Source organism: Colias eurytheme, chromosome 28, assembly GCF_061535395.1.
Source record: "Colias eurytheme isolate Ceu_HAF_F1 chromosome 28, ilColEury1 Martin Lab GWU primary, whole genome shotgun sequence".
Lineage (NCBI taxonomy): Eukaryota > Metazoa > Arthropoda > Insecta > Lepidoptera > Pieridae > Colias > Colias eurytheme.
The window spans coordinates 3,799,746-3,816,462 of NC_143007.1; the positions used below are offsets into that span (position 1 = coordinate 3,799,746).

The following is a 16,717-nucleotide window of genomic DNA, read 5'->3' on the forward strand; positions in this document are numbered from 1 at the left end:
TCTGGCAATCACTGGCAGCATGAGCACAACACCGACTGCTGCGATTGAGGCAATGCTCGACCTGCCACCCCTACATCTTTTTGTAAGACAAGAAGCTCTAGCGACAGCTGTAAGGTTAAAGACACAAAACCTATGGAGAATGGTGCCTACAGCACACAGTAAGATCTTAACTATGGCAGCTGAGAAGGAGTCCTCACTCCTTGCCATAAGTGATAAGATCCCAAAACAATTCATCTTTGACAAGAAATATAAGATACAGCTACGTGAATACACGTCAGAACACAACAGCGTTGAAGACCTACTAATCTTCACGGACGGGTCTAAGACTGGAAATGGCACGGGTGCTGGGGTCTTCTCTGAGGACCTAAACATTAACATCTCGCACCCCTTGGGACCCCATAATACAGTCTTTCAGGCTGAATGCCTAGGACTTCTACTTGCAGCTTCGGCCATAATTAAAAGAAATGTAACAAACTATTCGATTCGGATCTTATCGGATAGTAAAGCAGCACTCATGGCAATCAAAAGCCATGAATTCACTTCAGGGTTGACCCTTGAGTGTCACTTAGCCCTCACTAAGGTATGTGACCTGGGAAATTCCCTAGTATTACAATGGATAAAAGGACACAGTAGCTCACGTGGAAACGATGCTGCTGATATACTAGCCAGAAGGGCATCTGAAACACCGGTCATGGGACCTTTTCCCATTATACCGCTACCTGCTAGCTGGACCCGGATGATGATTACCCAGCTCACTAGCACTGCTCAGAGAGCGGAATGGTCATGCAGATCTGATTGCAAGCAAGCCAGAGAAGCCCTACCGGACATTGACTCGAGACTTGCACGTCGGCTTCTCAACCTACGTAGAGTGCAACTACGCGTAATAACAGGGACCCTCACAGGGCACGGCCCCTTTAACAAACATCTCTTCAATCTAGGGATCACAGACAGTCCGCTATGCAGAGCATGCATGGAGACCGAGGAAACGGCAGCCCACGTCATCATGGAATGTAAGGGGGTTGCGGAGTACAGGGCAAGACACCTGGGGTCTCCCGGGTCCCTCCCCGAAGCCTTTGGCAGCCCTCACAAGCTGCTTGGCTTCATGGAGGAGCTCGGGTGGTTTCAATTTTAGCTGGTTTCCCCCACCTCCCTCTCTCACGCAAAATAGGCGCTTGACGTCGAGTTGCGGAGAAATGCCCGTATTATTATTATAACTAACTTATGTTAACGTAAAATGTATAATATCCGTATATTATGTTAAATGTTTTATTTGTATTATATAAAAGTTCACCCCCGCATTTACTATTGACTGTCTAAAGTCTAAACTCTCTACTTTGTGAAACATTGAAGTGAATGTACACTATAAAAGTAGTCTTATTAAAAAAAGCATAGAGCATTTTTTTGCAAATTCTCTGACGATACCAAAAACGAAGAAATTCTCAGGTCATATTATTAAACAAACATGCTTTTTAATTGAAATTGGTAATCATTAAAAATAACTATACCTTTGCAAGTTTATTTCGTCCACCGTCAGGAGTGAGTAATTTAACGGGACCGGTCGATAACCAAGGCCATTGGTTTTCATCCTGTGTGCAGTTGTCCTACAAGAAAAATATATAATGATTATGTTCCACAATTTTGTTTTATTTTTTAGTGATGTGTGTCACAAAACTTATTTAAAAAAATACAAAGTATATTTTCTTAATACAAATTGCATTCAATTTTTAAATGCAAAAAATGTAATATTCTCGTATTATGGCTTTAAGAATGATTTATTTATCACCTATCTCAAGGTAATCTATATAAATTGAGTTCATTAATGAAATGGAAGCTTATAATTATGCGAGGACTACTACGCCGTAGGCTGCTACAACGTTCTACCCACGCCAATTGAACATTTAATAATGATGATTTGTTTACTTATAAACGTTACGATTACTACAGCTGTGGGCAGCGAGAGAGTAAACTATGTTTCTTGAAAGACTACAAGTTGAAGGCTACGCTACGCGCTACGATGTAGTCCATGCGATGTATCGGCTACGTGCTACACTACGGCGTAGAGATACACAATATCGGCTACGTTTGACATTTCGCGTAGATCGACATTGTAAAGGCTACACGATTTACTATGGTGTAGAGCTACACAATAAGGTGTAGTAAATTTCAGAAATTAAAGTTTGCTGTCGTGAATAAAGGAATTGTTGTATCATCATTGTGTTTTAATATAAATTAAGCCTCAAACACCATAATCGGCAACATTACCGAGATGAATATCCGCTACCGCACATTCTCGTTGCGGATACTGTTCTACCAACTTTATATGCAAGCTATGCATTACGGCGAAGTCGATGCGATTTATCGGCTACACTGTACATACTACGGCGTAGAATTACACAGTATCGGCTACGCTTGACGTTATGCCGCAAAGGCGTATTATACCGGCTACGGTCACCACTACGGCGTAGAGCTACACACTATTTGCTATGTTACCGAGCTAAATATCCTTCGTCGCACACGCTCGTAGTCCCGTTCACGTTGTTCGAGCGACTTGCTACGCGGCGCGTCTACACCACTACCACCCGCTTCTAACGCACCGGCGCCGCAGCGTTTTAATATCGACCTGAAATATAAACAATAATATTAATGCACGTTAAATATGTTTTAGTTTAGTTGCCTAGCGATAAGGCCGCCATTTGTACATACTTGCATCTATTTGTCTTTTTCTGTGTTTTTTGTAAATCTTGTGTGTGTGTGTGCAATAAAGAATTATCTATCTATCTATCTTTATTGTCACACGAAATTCCACTAGAATAGAACACGCTCATCTTTATCATTCAAGCAATCATTGAATAATGTAATTATTAACATCTAGCTAAACCTCTTTGCAGTGTGTAAACCAATTTTTATCAATATAGCTTAAACTCATGGGGATTCATGCCAACTTTACATACCAAAGTTACATATCTGCATTTACACGACATTACTTATTGTATTAACCAGGTGAACACAGATGATGTGCCCTTATTTTATTCTTGGATTTCAATTTACATCTCAATATATATAAATTATAAATCTCGTGTCACAATGTTTGTCCTCAATGGACTCCTAAACCACTTAACCGATTATAATAAAATTCGCACACCATGTGCAGTTCGATCCAACTTGAGAGATAGGTTAGTTTAAACATGTAGGTACCACGGTCGAAGCCGGGGCGGACCGCTAGTTAAAATATATAAATAAGCAAATATCTCACTTAGCAAGAGTATCATCATGTCTCCTAGGCGGTGATTTCGGGAAGGCTCTAGTGCACCACTGCTTGAAACTGGTGCATGGTATCCTGCCTCCACTTGTGCCTGAAATATAAATATATAATTAAATGTGTATATTTAATTAGTAAATAAAGTATGTAAAGGATGTCTTTGCATATTATGAGTAATATTTTTAATTATATTAGCATTATTCAAAATGATATTTTACATAATATGACAAAAGAATAATAAGTAATGTTTATTTTTATCGCGAGTCAAACCGGGACAGTGTATAGGTAATAACTAATAATAATGTTTCATAAGGTGTAGCGTATGTGGTATGAGAAATGTGGCATGGGTGCCGCAGGATATAGAATGTAGCATGGGAAATGAAGCATTGTGGCATGGGAAATGTAGCATGGGAAATGAAGCATGGGAAATGTAGCATGGGAAATGAAGCATGGGAATTGTGGCATGGGAGATGTAGCAAGGGAAATGAAGCATGAGAAAAGTGGCACGGTAAATGAAGCATGGGAAATGTAGAATTGGAAATGTGGCAAGGGAAATGAAGCATAGGAAATATAGAATTGTAAATGTAGCATGGGAAATGAAGCATGGGAAATATAGAATTGGAAATGTAGCACGGAAAATGTGGCATGGGAAATGCAGCATGAAAAATGTGGCACGGGTATTGTGGCATGGGAAATGTAGCATGGGAAATGAAGCATGAGAAATGTGGCACGGGAAATGAAGCATGGGAAATGTAGAATTGGAAATGTGGCAAGGGAAATGAAGCATGGGAAATATAGAATTGGAAATGTAGCATGGGAAACGAAGCATGGGAAATGACGCATGGGAAATGAAGCATGGGAAATGTAGCATGGGAAATGAAGCATGGGGAATGAAGCATGAGAAATGTGGCACGGGAAATGAAGCATGGGGAATGTAGAATTGGAAATGTGGCAAGGGAAATGAAGCATGGGAAATATAGAATTGGAAATGTAGCATGGGAAATGAAGCATGGGAAATGTGGCAAGGGAAATGAAGCATGGGAAATTTAGCATGGGAAATGAAGCATGGGAAATGAAGCATGGGTATTGTGGCATTGGAAATGTAGCATGGGAAATGAAGCATGGGAAATGTAGCATAGGAAATGAAGCATGGGAAATGTAGCATGGGAAATGAAGCATGGGAAATGTAGCATGGGAAATGAAGCATGGGTATTGTGGCATGGGAAATATAGCATGGGAAATGTAGCATGGGAAATGTAGCATGGGAAATGAGGCACGGGTATTGTGGCATGGGAAATGAAGCATGGGAAATGTAGCATGGGAATTGAAGCATGGGAAATGTAGCATGGGAAATGAAGCATGAGAAATGTGGCACGGGAAATGTAGAATTGGAAATGTAGCATGCTAAATGTGGCATGGGAAATGCAGCATGAAAAATGTGGCACGGATATTGTGGCATGGGAAATGTAGCATGGGAAATGTAGCATGGGAAATGAAGCATGGGAAATGAAGCATGGGAAATGTAGCATGGGAAATGAAGCATGGGAATTGTGGCATGGGAAATGTAGCATGGGATATGAAGCATGAGAAATGTGGCACGGGAAATGAAGCATGGGAAATGTAGAATTGGAAATGTGGCAAGGGAAATGAAGCATGGGAAATATAGAATTGGAAATGTGGCAAGGGAAATGAAGCATGGGAAATATAGAATTGGAAATGTAGCATGGGAAATGAAGCATGGGAAATGAAGCATGGGGAATGTAGCATGGGAAATGAAGCATGGGAAATGAAGCATGGGTATTTTGGCATGGGAAATGTAGCATGGGAAATGTAGCATGGGAAATGAAACATGGGAAATGAAGCATGGGAAATATAGAATTGGAAATGTAGCATGGGAAGTGTAGCATGGGAAATGAAGCATGGGAATTGTGGCATGGGAAATGTAGAATTGGAAATGTGGCAAGGGAAATGAAGCATGGGAAATATAGAATTGGAAATGTAGCATGGTAAATGTGGCATGGGAAATGCAGCATGAAAAAATTGTGGCACGGGTATTGTGGCATGGGAAATGTAGCATGGGAAATGTAGAATTGGAAATGTGGCAAGGGAAATGAAGCAGATAGAATTGGAAATGTAGCATGCTAAATGTGGCATGGGAAATGCAGCATGAAAAATGTGGCACGGATATTGTGGCATGGGAAATGTAGCATGGGAAATGAAGCATGGGAAATGAAGCATGGGAAATGTAGAATTGGAAATGTGGCAAGGGAAATGAAGCATGGGAAATATAGAATTGGAAATGTAGCATGGTAAATGTGGCATGGGAAATGCAGCATGAAAAAATTGTGGCACGGGTATTGTGGCATGGGAAATGTAGCATGGGAAATGTAGAATTGGAAATGTGGCAAGGGAAATGAAGCAGATAGAATTGGAAATGTAGCATGCTAAATGTGGCATGGGAAATGCAGCATGAAAAATGTGGCACGGATATTGTGGCATGGGAAATGTAGCATGGGAAATGTAGCATGGGAAATGAAGCATGGGAAATGAAGCATGGGAAATGTAGCATGGGAAATGAAGCATGGGAATTGGGGCATGGGAAATGTAGCATGGGAAATGAAGCATGGGAAATGTGGCACGGGAAATGAAGCATGGGAAATGTAGAATTGGAAATGTGGCAAGGGAAATGAAGCATGGGAAATATAGAATTGGAAATGTAGCATGGTAAATGTGGCATGGGAAATGCAGCATGAAAAATGTGGCACGGGTATTGTGGCATGGGAAATGTAGCATGGGAAATGAAGCATGGGAAATGTAGCATGGGAAATGAAGCATGGGAAATGTAGCATGGGAAATGAAGCATGGGAAATGAAGCATGGGAAATATAGAATTGGAAATGTAGCATGGTAAATGTGGCATGGGAAATGCAGCATTAAAAATGTGGCACGGGTATTGTGGCATGGGAAATGTAGCATGGGAAATTAAGCATGGGAAATGTAGCATGGGAAATGAAGCATGGGAAATGAAGCATGGGAAATGAAGCATGGAAACTGTAGAATTGTAAATGTAGCAAGGGAAATGTGGCATGGGAAATGTGGCATGGGAAATGTGGCACGGTAATTGTAGCATGGGAAATGAAGCATGGGAAATGTAGCATGGGAAATATAGCATGGAAAATGTAGAATTGGAAATGTAGCATGGGAAATGAAGCATGGGTATTGTGGCATGGGAAATGTAGCATGGGAAATAAAGCATGGGAAATGTAGCATGGGAAATGAAGCATGGGAATTGTAGCACGGGAAATATAGAATTGGAAATGAAGCATGGGAAATGAGGCACGGGAAATATAGCATGGGTAATATAGAATTGGAAATGTAGCATGAATAATAATTCTCACCACTTTTAGACACGATGACACAATTCTTGTTCGTGTGGTCTATGTGATGGGCGAGATGGAACAGCGCGGCACAGCGATGGACAAGCATGCGGCCGTATGACGTCATCACCGGGAAACGGACTATGCAGCGGCTGGAATATAGAGTAAAAATGTAATTAACGTAAGGTTAGGACATTATTTAAAGTTTAATTTTGTTGGTAAATGAGCAATTTTTTTGAATTCGATCACGAGACAGGATTCGAACTTGCGAAAGACGCTTTGCCTTGCAGATGATTAAACAACAATTTCAAGCAATATTGAAATATTATTACAATATTGTAACGATGGAACGCGGGTTCGAATCCAGCCTCATGATCGATTTTTTCTATTATTATAAATTTATCAGCCATCTGGTTTCCATAACACAAGCGAAAGCTTAGTATGGGATCAGATCGTGCCGTGTGTGAAAATTGGCTGGAAATATTTATTTATTTATTTCTTAATTATTTAAATGCTATAAAACTGAATATCAAATCCGTAGTAAAAAAAAATTCAGACCTATAAAAAATAATATAAAAGATGTATATTAATATAAATATAGCTCACCCAACATCATTGACGAGCGCATGCAGGTCCCTCTCGATCTTTAACAACGTGATCCTGTCTTTTGGGTTCTTATTTAAAGTGTCTCGTATGAAATTGACCAATTCTTGATCTGATAACTCGGCTTTTTCATCTGGAATTACAATAAATATAGTTTAAAAAAAAATAAAAAGGCATACCTTATACAGGGTGTCCCACCTTTGGTATACTAAGCTCAAAGGAGTATATAGTTTTGCATACGCTGAGTACGTAATCAATACTTATAAAATGCATTTTTTTTCAAATAGATGAATTCTTAAAACTCTATGTGTACACCCCTCACAAACAACCCGCCAAACTTTGCCACCAGCACGTGAGCTATCGTTTAAGATTATGTTTTCATAGACAAATTGCTCACATTAGCGAAGCGGTATATGCCGGCTGCGCGAAGCTAATTTAGATGGATTTGGAGAAAAAAATGGGATTTTTTTTTACTTAATTTTGTTGTTTAACTGTTTTTAATGTGATCAGTGTATGCAAAACTACAACCCCCTTCGCGCTTAGTATATCAATAGCGGGACACCCTGTATATGTCGCTGTCATCTAGTTGAATCTGCTATTTGATTGAATGACTAGTGCGTTCATTAAATGGCGATATTTAGTGTAGTATTTACTAATGTATTTGATGTTCAAAGTCATAGTCCATTGTTTCGTACAATAGAAAACTCTGCCTGTTATGTACGTAGGCAGAGTTTTGCTTCGGACAACTTTTTAACGTGACAATATCTATCTTTAAAGCAATATTTCTATACTATAAATGATCAAATATTATTTTCAATAATATTTATATACCTGTATCATTTCCACTTAAAGATATACTTTTTGGCTTTTCTTTTCGGTCTGGGCACCTGTTAACATAAAGGAAAAATAAATTATTATTTTAAATAAAGTTTTATTGCATGATGAAAAAACAATCCGTTTAAAATATTTTTTTAACATTAATGTTAGTCTGTAGATCATAAAATTTTATAGGAAATAAATATATCTTACCTACAATAAAATATATTATTCTCATCGATATCAACGCTCTCCGTTTTGCCATTTGTACCTGAAACCATAAATATATATTGTTGTAATAGACAAATATTATAATCTGTATTTTAGTAATATTTAACTGTTGTATAGTCTGTGTATACAACAGACTATCTATAGTAAAAACGAATTGTCTTTGACCTCCTCCTATCTCTTTGGTTCGTAGTGTAATGTCGTATACGCACAATGTAGCTTGCTATATATATATAAACTTTTCATATAAAATAAAGTTTATATATCGGCATCCACAAGTTGTGTTTCAATATACAATTATTTCATCATTTATTATAAGAATTTAACATTTAATTTTTGATAAAATTTCAAGATATATGCTTTTGCTGTAAAATGCTGCCCTTTACCATGTTGTTTAATAATTACTTAAGTTTTTTTTAATTTCTGAAAAAGTTTTTTATTTTTATTCACCTATGTTTTCACAGTCTGAACACTCCGGACAGTCCACTGAACACACGATGCCTGAGTCTTGCTTCATCGCACATATATGTTTCCTTTTGCCCCTGGAAGACAAAACATAGAGCTCCGTCACGCTGGAACCCGCTTTAAAAAAAAACCTTACTTTTTTTCAGCCTATTTTGCCTACAAACGATGCTAATAAATGTAGTATAGGTCAATTTTTTGTAGTCCTATTAGTTACTTAGAAAACATCATTGATATCGTTCGAAGTAAAAAATATAAATAATAGCGTGTTGATTAGTTTTGGAATGGGTTCCAAATTGATTGTAGTTTATTGTAGTGGCAAGAAATTCTTTATTTGCGTTGTTTTATCTCAAATTATTGCAAGAAGGTCACAATAACAAGATTTTAAAAAACTACAAACGATGCCAATAAATGTAGTATAGGTCAATTTTTTGTAGTCTTATTAGTTACTTAGAAAACATCATTGATATCGTTCGAAGTAAAAAATATAAATAATAGCGTGTTGATTAGTTTTGGAATGGGTTCCAAATTGATTGTAGTTTATTGTAGTGGCAAGAAAATTCTTTATTTGCGTTGTTTTATCTCAAATTATTGCAAGAAGGTCACAATAACAAGATTTTAAAAAATAAATAACACTTGTTCAAAAACTACAAACGATGCCAATAAATGTAGTATAGGTCAATTTTTTGTAGTCTTATTAGTTACTTAGAAAACATCATTGATATCGTTCGAAGTAAAAAATATAAATAATAGCGTGTTGATTAGTTTTGGAATGGGTTCCAAATTGATTGTAGTTTATTGTAGTGGCAAGAAAATTTTTTATTTGCGTTGTTTCATCTCAAATTATTGCAAGGAGGTCACAATAACGAGATTTTAAAATATAAATAACACTTGTTCAAAAACTACAAACAATGTAGTTGATTGTAGCTAAACTCATATGTTTGTAGTGGCTGCTGAACCCCTGTAAGCAATAAAAAACAAAAAATTTAGTGTTCAATAAGTTAATATATTCAAAACAATTATGAGCCTTGGATTTCGTGTCGTTTGTAGTTTTAGAAAAAAAATATTCATGCTCATACATACATCTTCGCACACGTGCGTGTTTGTGTATGCGTGTGGGAGTTTCGTAATTTAGTGTACATTAAATTGCACATGATATATGTTAAAAAAAAAAAAGAGTTGGATATCTTTAATGTTCAGTAGTTTGCTGTTCAATGTTACAAAGTCACTTAATAATCCGAAACTGCTGAGACGACAAAAGTAATTAAAATGAAATAATGGATAAATTCCATCCGAAACTCAAAAGGGATCCGAATTCTGGCACTTCGTTATTACAAATCCCTGCTGAGCTAGAAGTGTTAAATAATACGTACATTTTAGTTGGTGCCATAGAGCATATATACAGGGTGTCCAGTGGCAGATTTCAATGTTTGAGGGCTTGTAAAAAAAGAAGTATTATTTCTAAACAAAATATTTTTATTAAAGTCAAAAGAAGACGAGTGCGGATTTTATCTCCTGAAAATTACATTTTCCAAATGCCGCCCTTCTACTCTCACACACTCCTCAATCTATTCCGCATGTCGAGAAAAACTTGTTTGCAAAGGGAACTGGGAATTCTGTTTATTTCAGCCCGGATATTTTCCTTCAGTTGTCTTATGGTTGTTGGATTTGATTGGTAAACCACAGTTTTTAGATAGCCCTACAAGAAAAAGTCACATGGACTTAGGTCTGGTGACCTGGGTGGCCACGGGATGGTGCCGTTTCGGGATATGTGCTTTTCAGGAAATAACTGCCGCACTGAATTCATTGACACATTAGCAGTATGAGCCGTAGCAAATCTTGAATAATCTGAATTTAGTATGGATGGAGCTTAACCTTTTTTCACATAATGACCTGAAAAACGATTTAGGAATTCCCAATATCGACGAACGTGTGCGAAGTGATAAACGAGGATTTTCAATTACAGAATTCATAACAAGTTTAATTTTTCTATCGTGGATACTGATGGTGCTGGTCCCGGCCTAGGGTTATTAATGACTGAACCTGTAGCCCTAAACCTTGCTAGCCACGACTGTATCAAATTTATCGAAGGTCCATCTCTTAAACGTTGAATTTGATAATGGTTATTAAACCGACGGCGTGTTTTTGCCAGCGAAATCACCCGAAAAGTATGCCTCAATAGCATAAGCGCGATGCTCTCCGCTCCACTGCTCCATGGCGACTAAAAAATCCGCAGAACTCACGCGCTGAATGACACCCCCCGCGTCCCCCTCGCACGTCGCGTTTTAAAACTAGAAGCGTTCAAACATTGAAATCTGCTGCTGGACACCCTGTATATCAATGAGACTGGTCATTACCGACCTTACTTACGTAGAAGCAACAATAAATGGGAACTTCATGACGGAATCTCCAGCAGCTCTAAGAAAAAAGTAGTGTCTAAAAAAGATTTAATGAAGAAAAAAACAATACATATGCTATTTTATGTAATAAAATAATCATAAATATTTATATGCAATTACAAGAGTGATATGTGATATAACTTAGTACTACTATTTGTTATTTTTTTATAATTTCAACTAATAATAAAATCGTTTGTAGTTTTTGAACAAGTGTTATTTATTTTTTAAAATCTCGTTATTGTGACCTTCTTGCAATAATTTGAGATAAAACAACGCAAATAAAGAATTTTCTTGCCACTACAATAAACTACAATCAATTTGGAACCCATTCCAAAACTAATCAACACGCTATTATTTATATTTTTTACTTCGAACGATATCAATGATGTTTTCTAAGTAACTAATAAGACTACAAAAAATTGACCTATACTACATTTATTGGCATCGTTTGTAGTTTTTTAAAATCTTGTTATTGTGACCTTCTTGCAATAATTTGAGATAAAACAACGCAAATAAAGAATTTTCTTGCCACTACAATAAACTACAATCAATTTGGAACCCATTCCAAAACTAATCAACACGCTATTATTTATATTTTTTACTTCGAACGATATCAATGATGTTTTCTAAGTAACTAATAAGACTACAAAAAATTGACCTATACTACATTTATTGGCATCGTTTGTAGTTTTTGAACAAGTGTTATTTATTTTTTAAAATCTTGTTATTGTGACCTTCTTGCAATAATTTGAGATAAAACAACGCAAATAAAGAATTTTCTTGCCACTACAATAAACTACAATCAATTTGGAACCCATTCCAAAACTAATCAACACGCTATTATTTATATTTTTTACTTCGAACGATATCAATGATGTTTTCTAAGTAACTAATAAGACTACAAAAAATTGACCTATACTACATTTATTGGCATCGTTTGTAGTTTTTGAACAAGTGTTATTTATTTTTTAAAATCTTGTTATTGTGACCTTCTTGCAATAATTTGAGATAAAACAACGCAAATAAAGAATTTTCTTGCCACTACAATAAACTACAATCAATTTGGAACCCATTCCAAAACTAATCAACACGCTATTATTTATATTTTTTACTTCGAACGATATCAATGATGTTTTCTAAGTAACTAATAAGACTACAAAAAATTGACCTATACTACATTTATTAGCATCGTTTGTAGGTAAAATAGGCTGAAAAAAAGTAAGGTTTTTTTTAAAGCGGGTTCCAGCGTGACGGAGCTAAAACATAGGTATATTTTAATTAAAAATCAAAATAAACAATAGCATTCATTTTGTTTGTGTTTTTTTATCGTGTTCACAACTCATATTTATAATTTTACTCACATTATTTAGGTACAAAGGAATCGATCCATTGTATAGTAATTATACAAAAAAAAAACTACTTAAACAGAGCATATATCGTAATTAAATCATCAAAAGGACTAATAAATAAATAAATTTTATTTAATTTTTAACAATCCTGCCATCATCATATGACAGATTATCAAACTATATACTGTATATTGAAATTGCATATGTGTGAGTACTGTGAACGCGCCAGGTTACGTTAATCTGCCTATACTGATCTGACATTAAAGTATGAATTTTAACATAATTTAATTGTAATTTTGTATGTATTTTGTAATTTATTGTCTTTTTTTATTGATTGAATGTATTAATGTGTTCCTATATCATTGATAATTTAATTTGTACTTTCAAAAAATTTTTGCACGCCATTTACAATGGCAGTATATATGTGATATAAATATTGTATATTAACACCTTTGTATGACCATATTATACGAGCAAATAAACAGATTTGATTTGATTTATACTCTATTTAACGACTCACCTGCAGTGCGGACAAGCGCATTTGCCACACACGCACATAACGCGCGGGTTGTACGACAGAAAGTCGCGCGACGAGTCCGAGTGCGGCCGCTGCCCGAGCCAGCGACGCGTGCGTAAGCGCTGCTCAGTGTAAGCGTCCACCTCCCAACCGCCTGATGTTATCTGCAAGTACGAAGAAGTGGAAACTTCGAAACTATAGATAACTAGCAAACCCGGCGAACTCCGTTTCACCACCAAAGACACCTTTTCTTTGCTGTAAACATCACGGAGCCCGAGACCTTTCCAACGAATGCAAAACCTTGGAGATCGGTTCGTGCGTTCTGGAGTTATAGCGTCAGGAAGGAAAACCCGACATATTTTTATATACCTAGTAGATTGTTGAAATTTTCGAGCAGGTGTAATTAAGCAATTGTTGAAATTTTTGAGAAATGTTGAAAATCGAGCAGGTGTAAATAATAATGGAAACTTCGAGCTGTTGTAAGTACTTGATGTAATTTTCGAGCAGGTGTAAGTTATTCTTGAAATTTTCGAGTAGGTATAAGTAATTGTTGAAATTATCGAACAGGTATAAGTAATTGTTGAAATTTTCGAACAGTTATAAGTAATTGTTGAAATTTTCGAATAGGTACAAGTAATTGTTGAAATTTTCGAACAGGTATACGTAATTGTTGAAATTTTCGAACAGTTATAAGTAATTGTTGAAATTTTCGAATAGGTACAAGTAATTGTTGAAATTTTCGAACAGGTATACGTAATTGTTGAAATTTTCGAACAGGTATACGTAATTGTTGAAATCTTCGAGCAGGTGTAAGTAATTGTTGAAATTTTCGACTAGTGTAAGTAATTGTTGAAATTTTCGAGCAGGTGCAAGTTATTGTTGAAATCTTCTTCAAGCATATATAATTAATCGGTGGAAATTTCAAGCAGGTATCAAGTCTAAAGGAGTCGATTACAGACGAACATACAGGTGAAATTAATCGTGTTAAAAATCGATGTAAACGAATGTGTCACGTTATTAAACCCACCTGTATCTGCACAGGCAGCTTCCCTTCATCACACATTACGCTCGTGACGCATCTCGTGCTGGTCTCCCCCTCCGCCTCCGGACTAGGCGGGTAGGGGGAGACCGTGCGCGGGGGTGACGTGGCTTCGCGTATAGCTTGGCTGCGCACGAGCTGTTTCGATTTGAAACTCTGGAATTTAAATTTGTCATGTTTGAACAGTAATAATTGTTGAAATCTTATCTAAATGGAGTCGTTTATTCGAATAAACCAAAAATCATTTAAATCCATCTTAGCTATAAGTAGTATAACGAATCTTTTGTTTTGACACTGCTACTTTTCAAAATTCCTTGCTTCTGTTTTTTTCTGAATAAAGATATTATTTAGTTGATTCAGTTCAATAAGAATACTGTTAACTGTGCCATAAGTCATAAAGGAATCTTAATAAATGACGACCAAGAAGCAAAACCATACATATTTTTGATAAAAGTTCATATAAAATAACAGCGTGTGTGCCGAGCACACGTGTCAGAAGTGAAACTTCTTTGCATGATTCAAAGATACCAAAATCATCGTCTTACTCCACGACTCGACGTTATTGCCATGACGAGACCTTGAAATTTTACTATCAACGCGCCTAAAGAAGTTTCACTTAAAAATATATTATTATAAACTTACCCTATTTCTAGTGAGCTGTGCATCTTCACTGGAACAGTTCTTTTCCACTTCTGTAGTCTCCATTATAACAATATTTCACTGAAAAAGAGAAGTCTATACTGCAATCTACAAATAGCATATTTATGAAATGAGCCACTATATTGCATTTACAATATGAATAAATTATTTCAAATCGATCTGCAATGTAAAAATAAATCTGCACTCTGCCCTTATTCCAAAAGGGGTCACTGGAACGTGTTATATTTAGCACACTACCCTCACTTATCTCTAATAGCATATTATTAGCATTATGCTACTAATTTTGGTATTACTGCTTCCAGAAAATATGGCAATCAATATCCAGGGCATTATTTTGCCAAATATATTTATGCAGCATCAAAAGTCAAATTGTTAAAGTAAACAAAACCATCAGAGATGTTAATATGGTCCCTACACCACCACTTTTATTGCATTTATACTACGTTTATTGTCCAAGAAATTGATCCTTTTTATGGAGTAGGGAGGCAAACGAGCAGACGCACTGCTTGGTGCTAAGCAAATTGCGTCGCCCATAGATGACCATAACATGGGTTATGGGTGGTTGCCGACCAGATTAGTTTTACTAGTGAAAAACTATATGTCCGTCTATATGTATCTCTAGCAATCTACTCTTAATCGGCACACATATCATCTAACTACTCAGAACAAGCAAGATCAACTCACCTCACCGAAAAAAAGGTTCACTACCGAAATAATCACTATTTACAAAGAGATTGGACCTAATTGAAGGCAACTATGAACGTCTAATTAAAGCTGTCGTCCCCCCTATCGCTAAGCTCGACACGACAATCTTGGTTGGACGGTGAAGGGAACATGTTTCGGTTGTCAAGCGGTCTTCAGTCTGTGCTTTTTGACGATGGTAGACGCCATCAATCTGGAAAAGAGGAAGGGTTTTTTAGTTTTTCATGCAGATATATAGCTTTTAATTTTTAAAATATATTACTATAACGCGAGGACCATAATGACTTAAAGCAATATTTATTCCAGTATGATATCATAAGAAAAGGGTGTAGATAAGTTACCAACACTACATTCGATCTTCTAAAACAATACAAGCACACACTGTTTAGTCGTCAAAGTGAAATGGCATGATTCATCTATCGTGAGTGAAAAAGAGAACTAAAGATAAAATTAGCCACATTTTGACGTGCCACTCATGTAGAAATATAAAAAAAATAAAAGATTTTACGAATACTATATTATGAGCTATGTTGCCTAAAATAAGTCAATTTTAACATAATAAATGTTGATATGCAAAATAATGCGTATTATAAAAAAAATGAAATAAATTATTGTCTGTATTTTTTTACGAAATTGAGTGGAATTTGCCGAATGTGGTCTTAAAATTAAACATTAGATAGGTACATAAATTTGTTGTAGACTACAAAAAAAAATCTGTTTTAGAAAAACAATCTACACCTGATTAAACATTTATTTTACTTATTATAGGGAACGCAGATATAAATCTACAAATATTTTTCAATCTTTCATTATCCTTTATTTGAAAAAAGTATAAAACCAAAAGAAAGCCTATCTATCAACATTCACCCTTTACCCACATAAAAAGAAAAAAAAATCAAAACGAACCGCTCACGACCTCGGCCTAGTCTAACTACAAGATACCTATAATATATTCTAGATTTTCTTTTACCTAGAGCATAGTAACTGCAGTATGTTTCGTAGCATACATTATGAGCGATATAAACACATAAACAAAAGTTGAGGAAACAATATATTATAGTTATCACTGTTCACACGACATCGCGAAATTTGCACGTTTCCATTGTGCGGGTAGATACGTTTTATTTGTTTCATTATTGTATGAGGCAACATTGTTGCTATTTCTAAATGTACTATCCTTGTAGGTACGTGGACATTACCTGTAACTATTACATTTATCTCAATAATGTTTAAACTTAACACAACTTAATTTAGTAATGAAGAGAAATAGGGATAGTTAAGACGGATGAAGTAGATCGGCCTGTTTT

The 16,717-nt window shown here is 36.0% G+C and overlaps 1 protein-coding gene across 1 annotated transcript in view; it reads right to left on the reverse strand.

Moving 5' to 3' along the window:
* The window catches only part of enc (R3H domain containing protein encore), a 67,833-nt gene that overhangs the window by 24,034 nt on the left and 27,082 nt on the right, over positions 1-16,717 (reverse strand). Inside the window, exons 2-13 of the mRNA XM_090117468.1 lie at positions 15,393-15,603; positions 14,691-14,768; positions 14,037-14,204; positions 13,013-13,173; positions 8,733-8,824; positions 8,268-8,325; positions 8,070-8,125; positions 7,242-7,371; positions 6,657-6,787; positions 3,254-3,353; positions 2,491-2,620; positions 1,506-1,601 (exon numbers count right to left, since the gene is read on the reverse strand). Coding sequence (XP_089973594.1) covers positions 1,506-1,601; positions 2,491-2,620; positions 3,254-3,353; positions 6,657-6,787; positions 7,242-7,371; positions 8,070-8,125; positions 8,268-8,325; positions 8,733-8,824; positions 13,013-13,173; positions 14,037-14,204; positions 14,691-14,753 — 1,185 coding nt within the window. The 5' untranslated portion in view covers positions 14,754-14,768; positions 15,393-15,603. The remainder of the gene's footprint in view (positions 1-1,505; positions 1,602-2,490; positions 2,621-3,253; positions 3,354-6,656; positions 6,788-7,241; positions 7,372-8,069; positions 8,126-8,267; positions 8,326-8,732; positions 8,825-13,012; positions 13,174-14,036; positions 14,205-14,690; positions 14,769-15,392; positions 15,604-16,717) is intronic.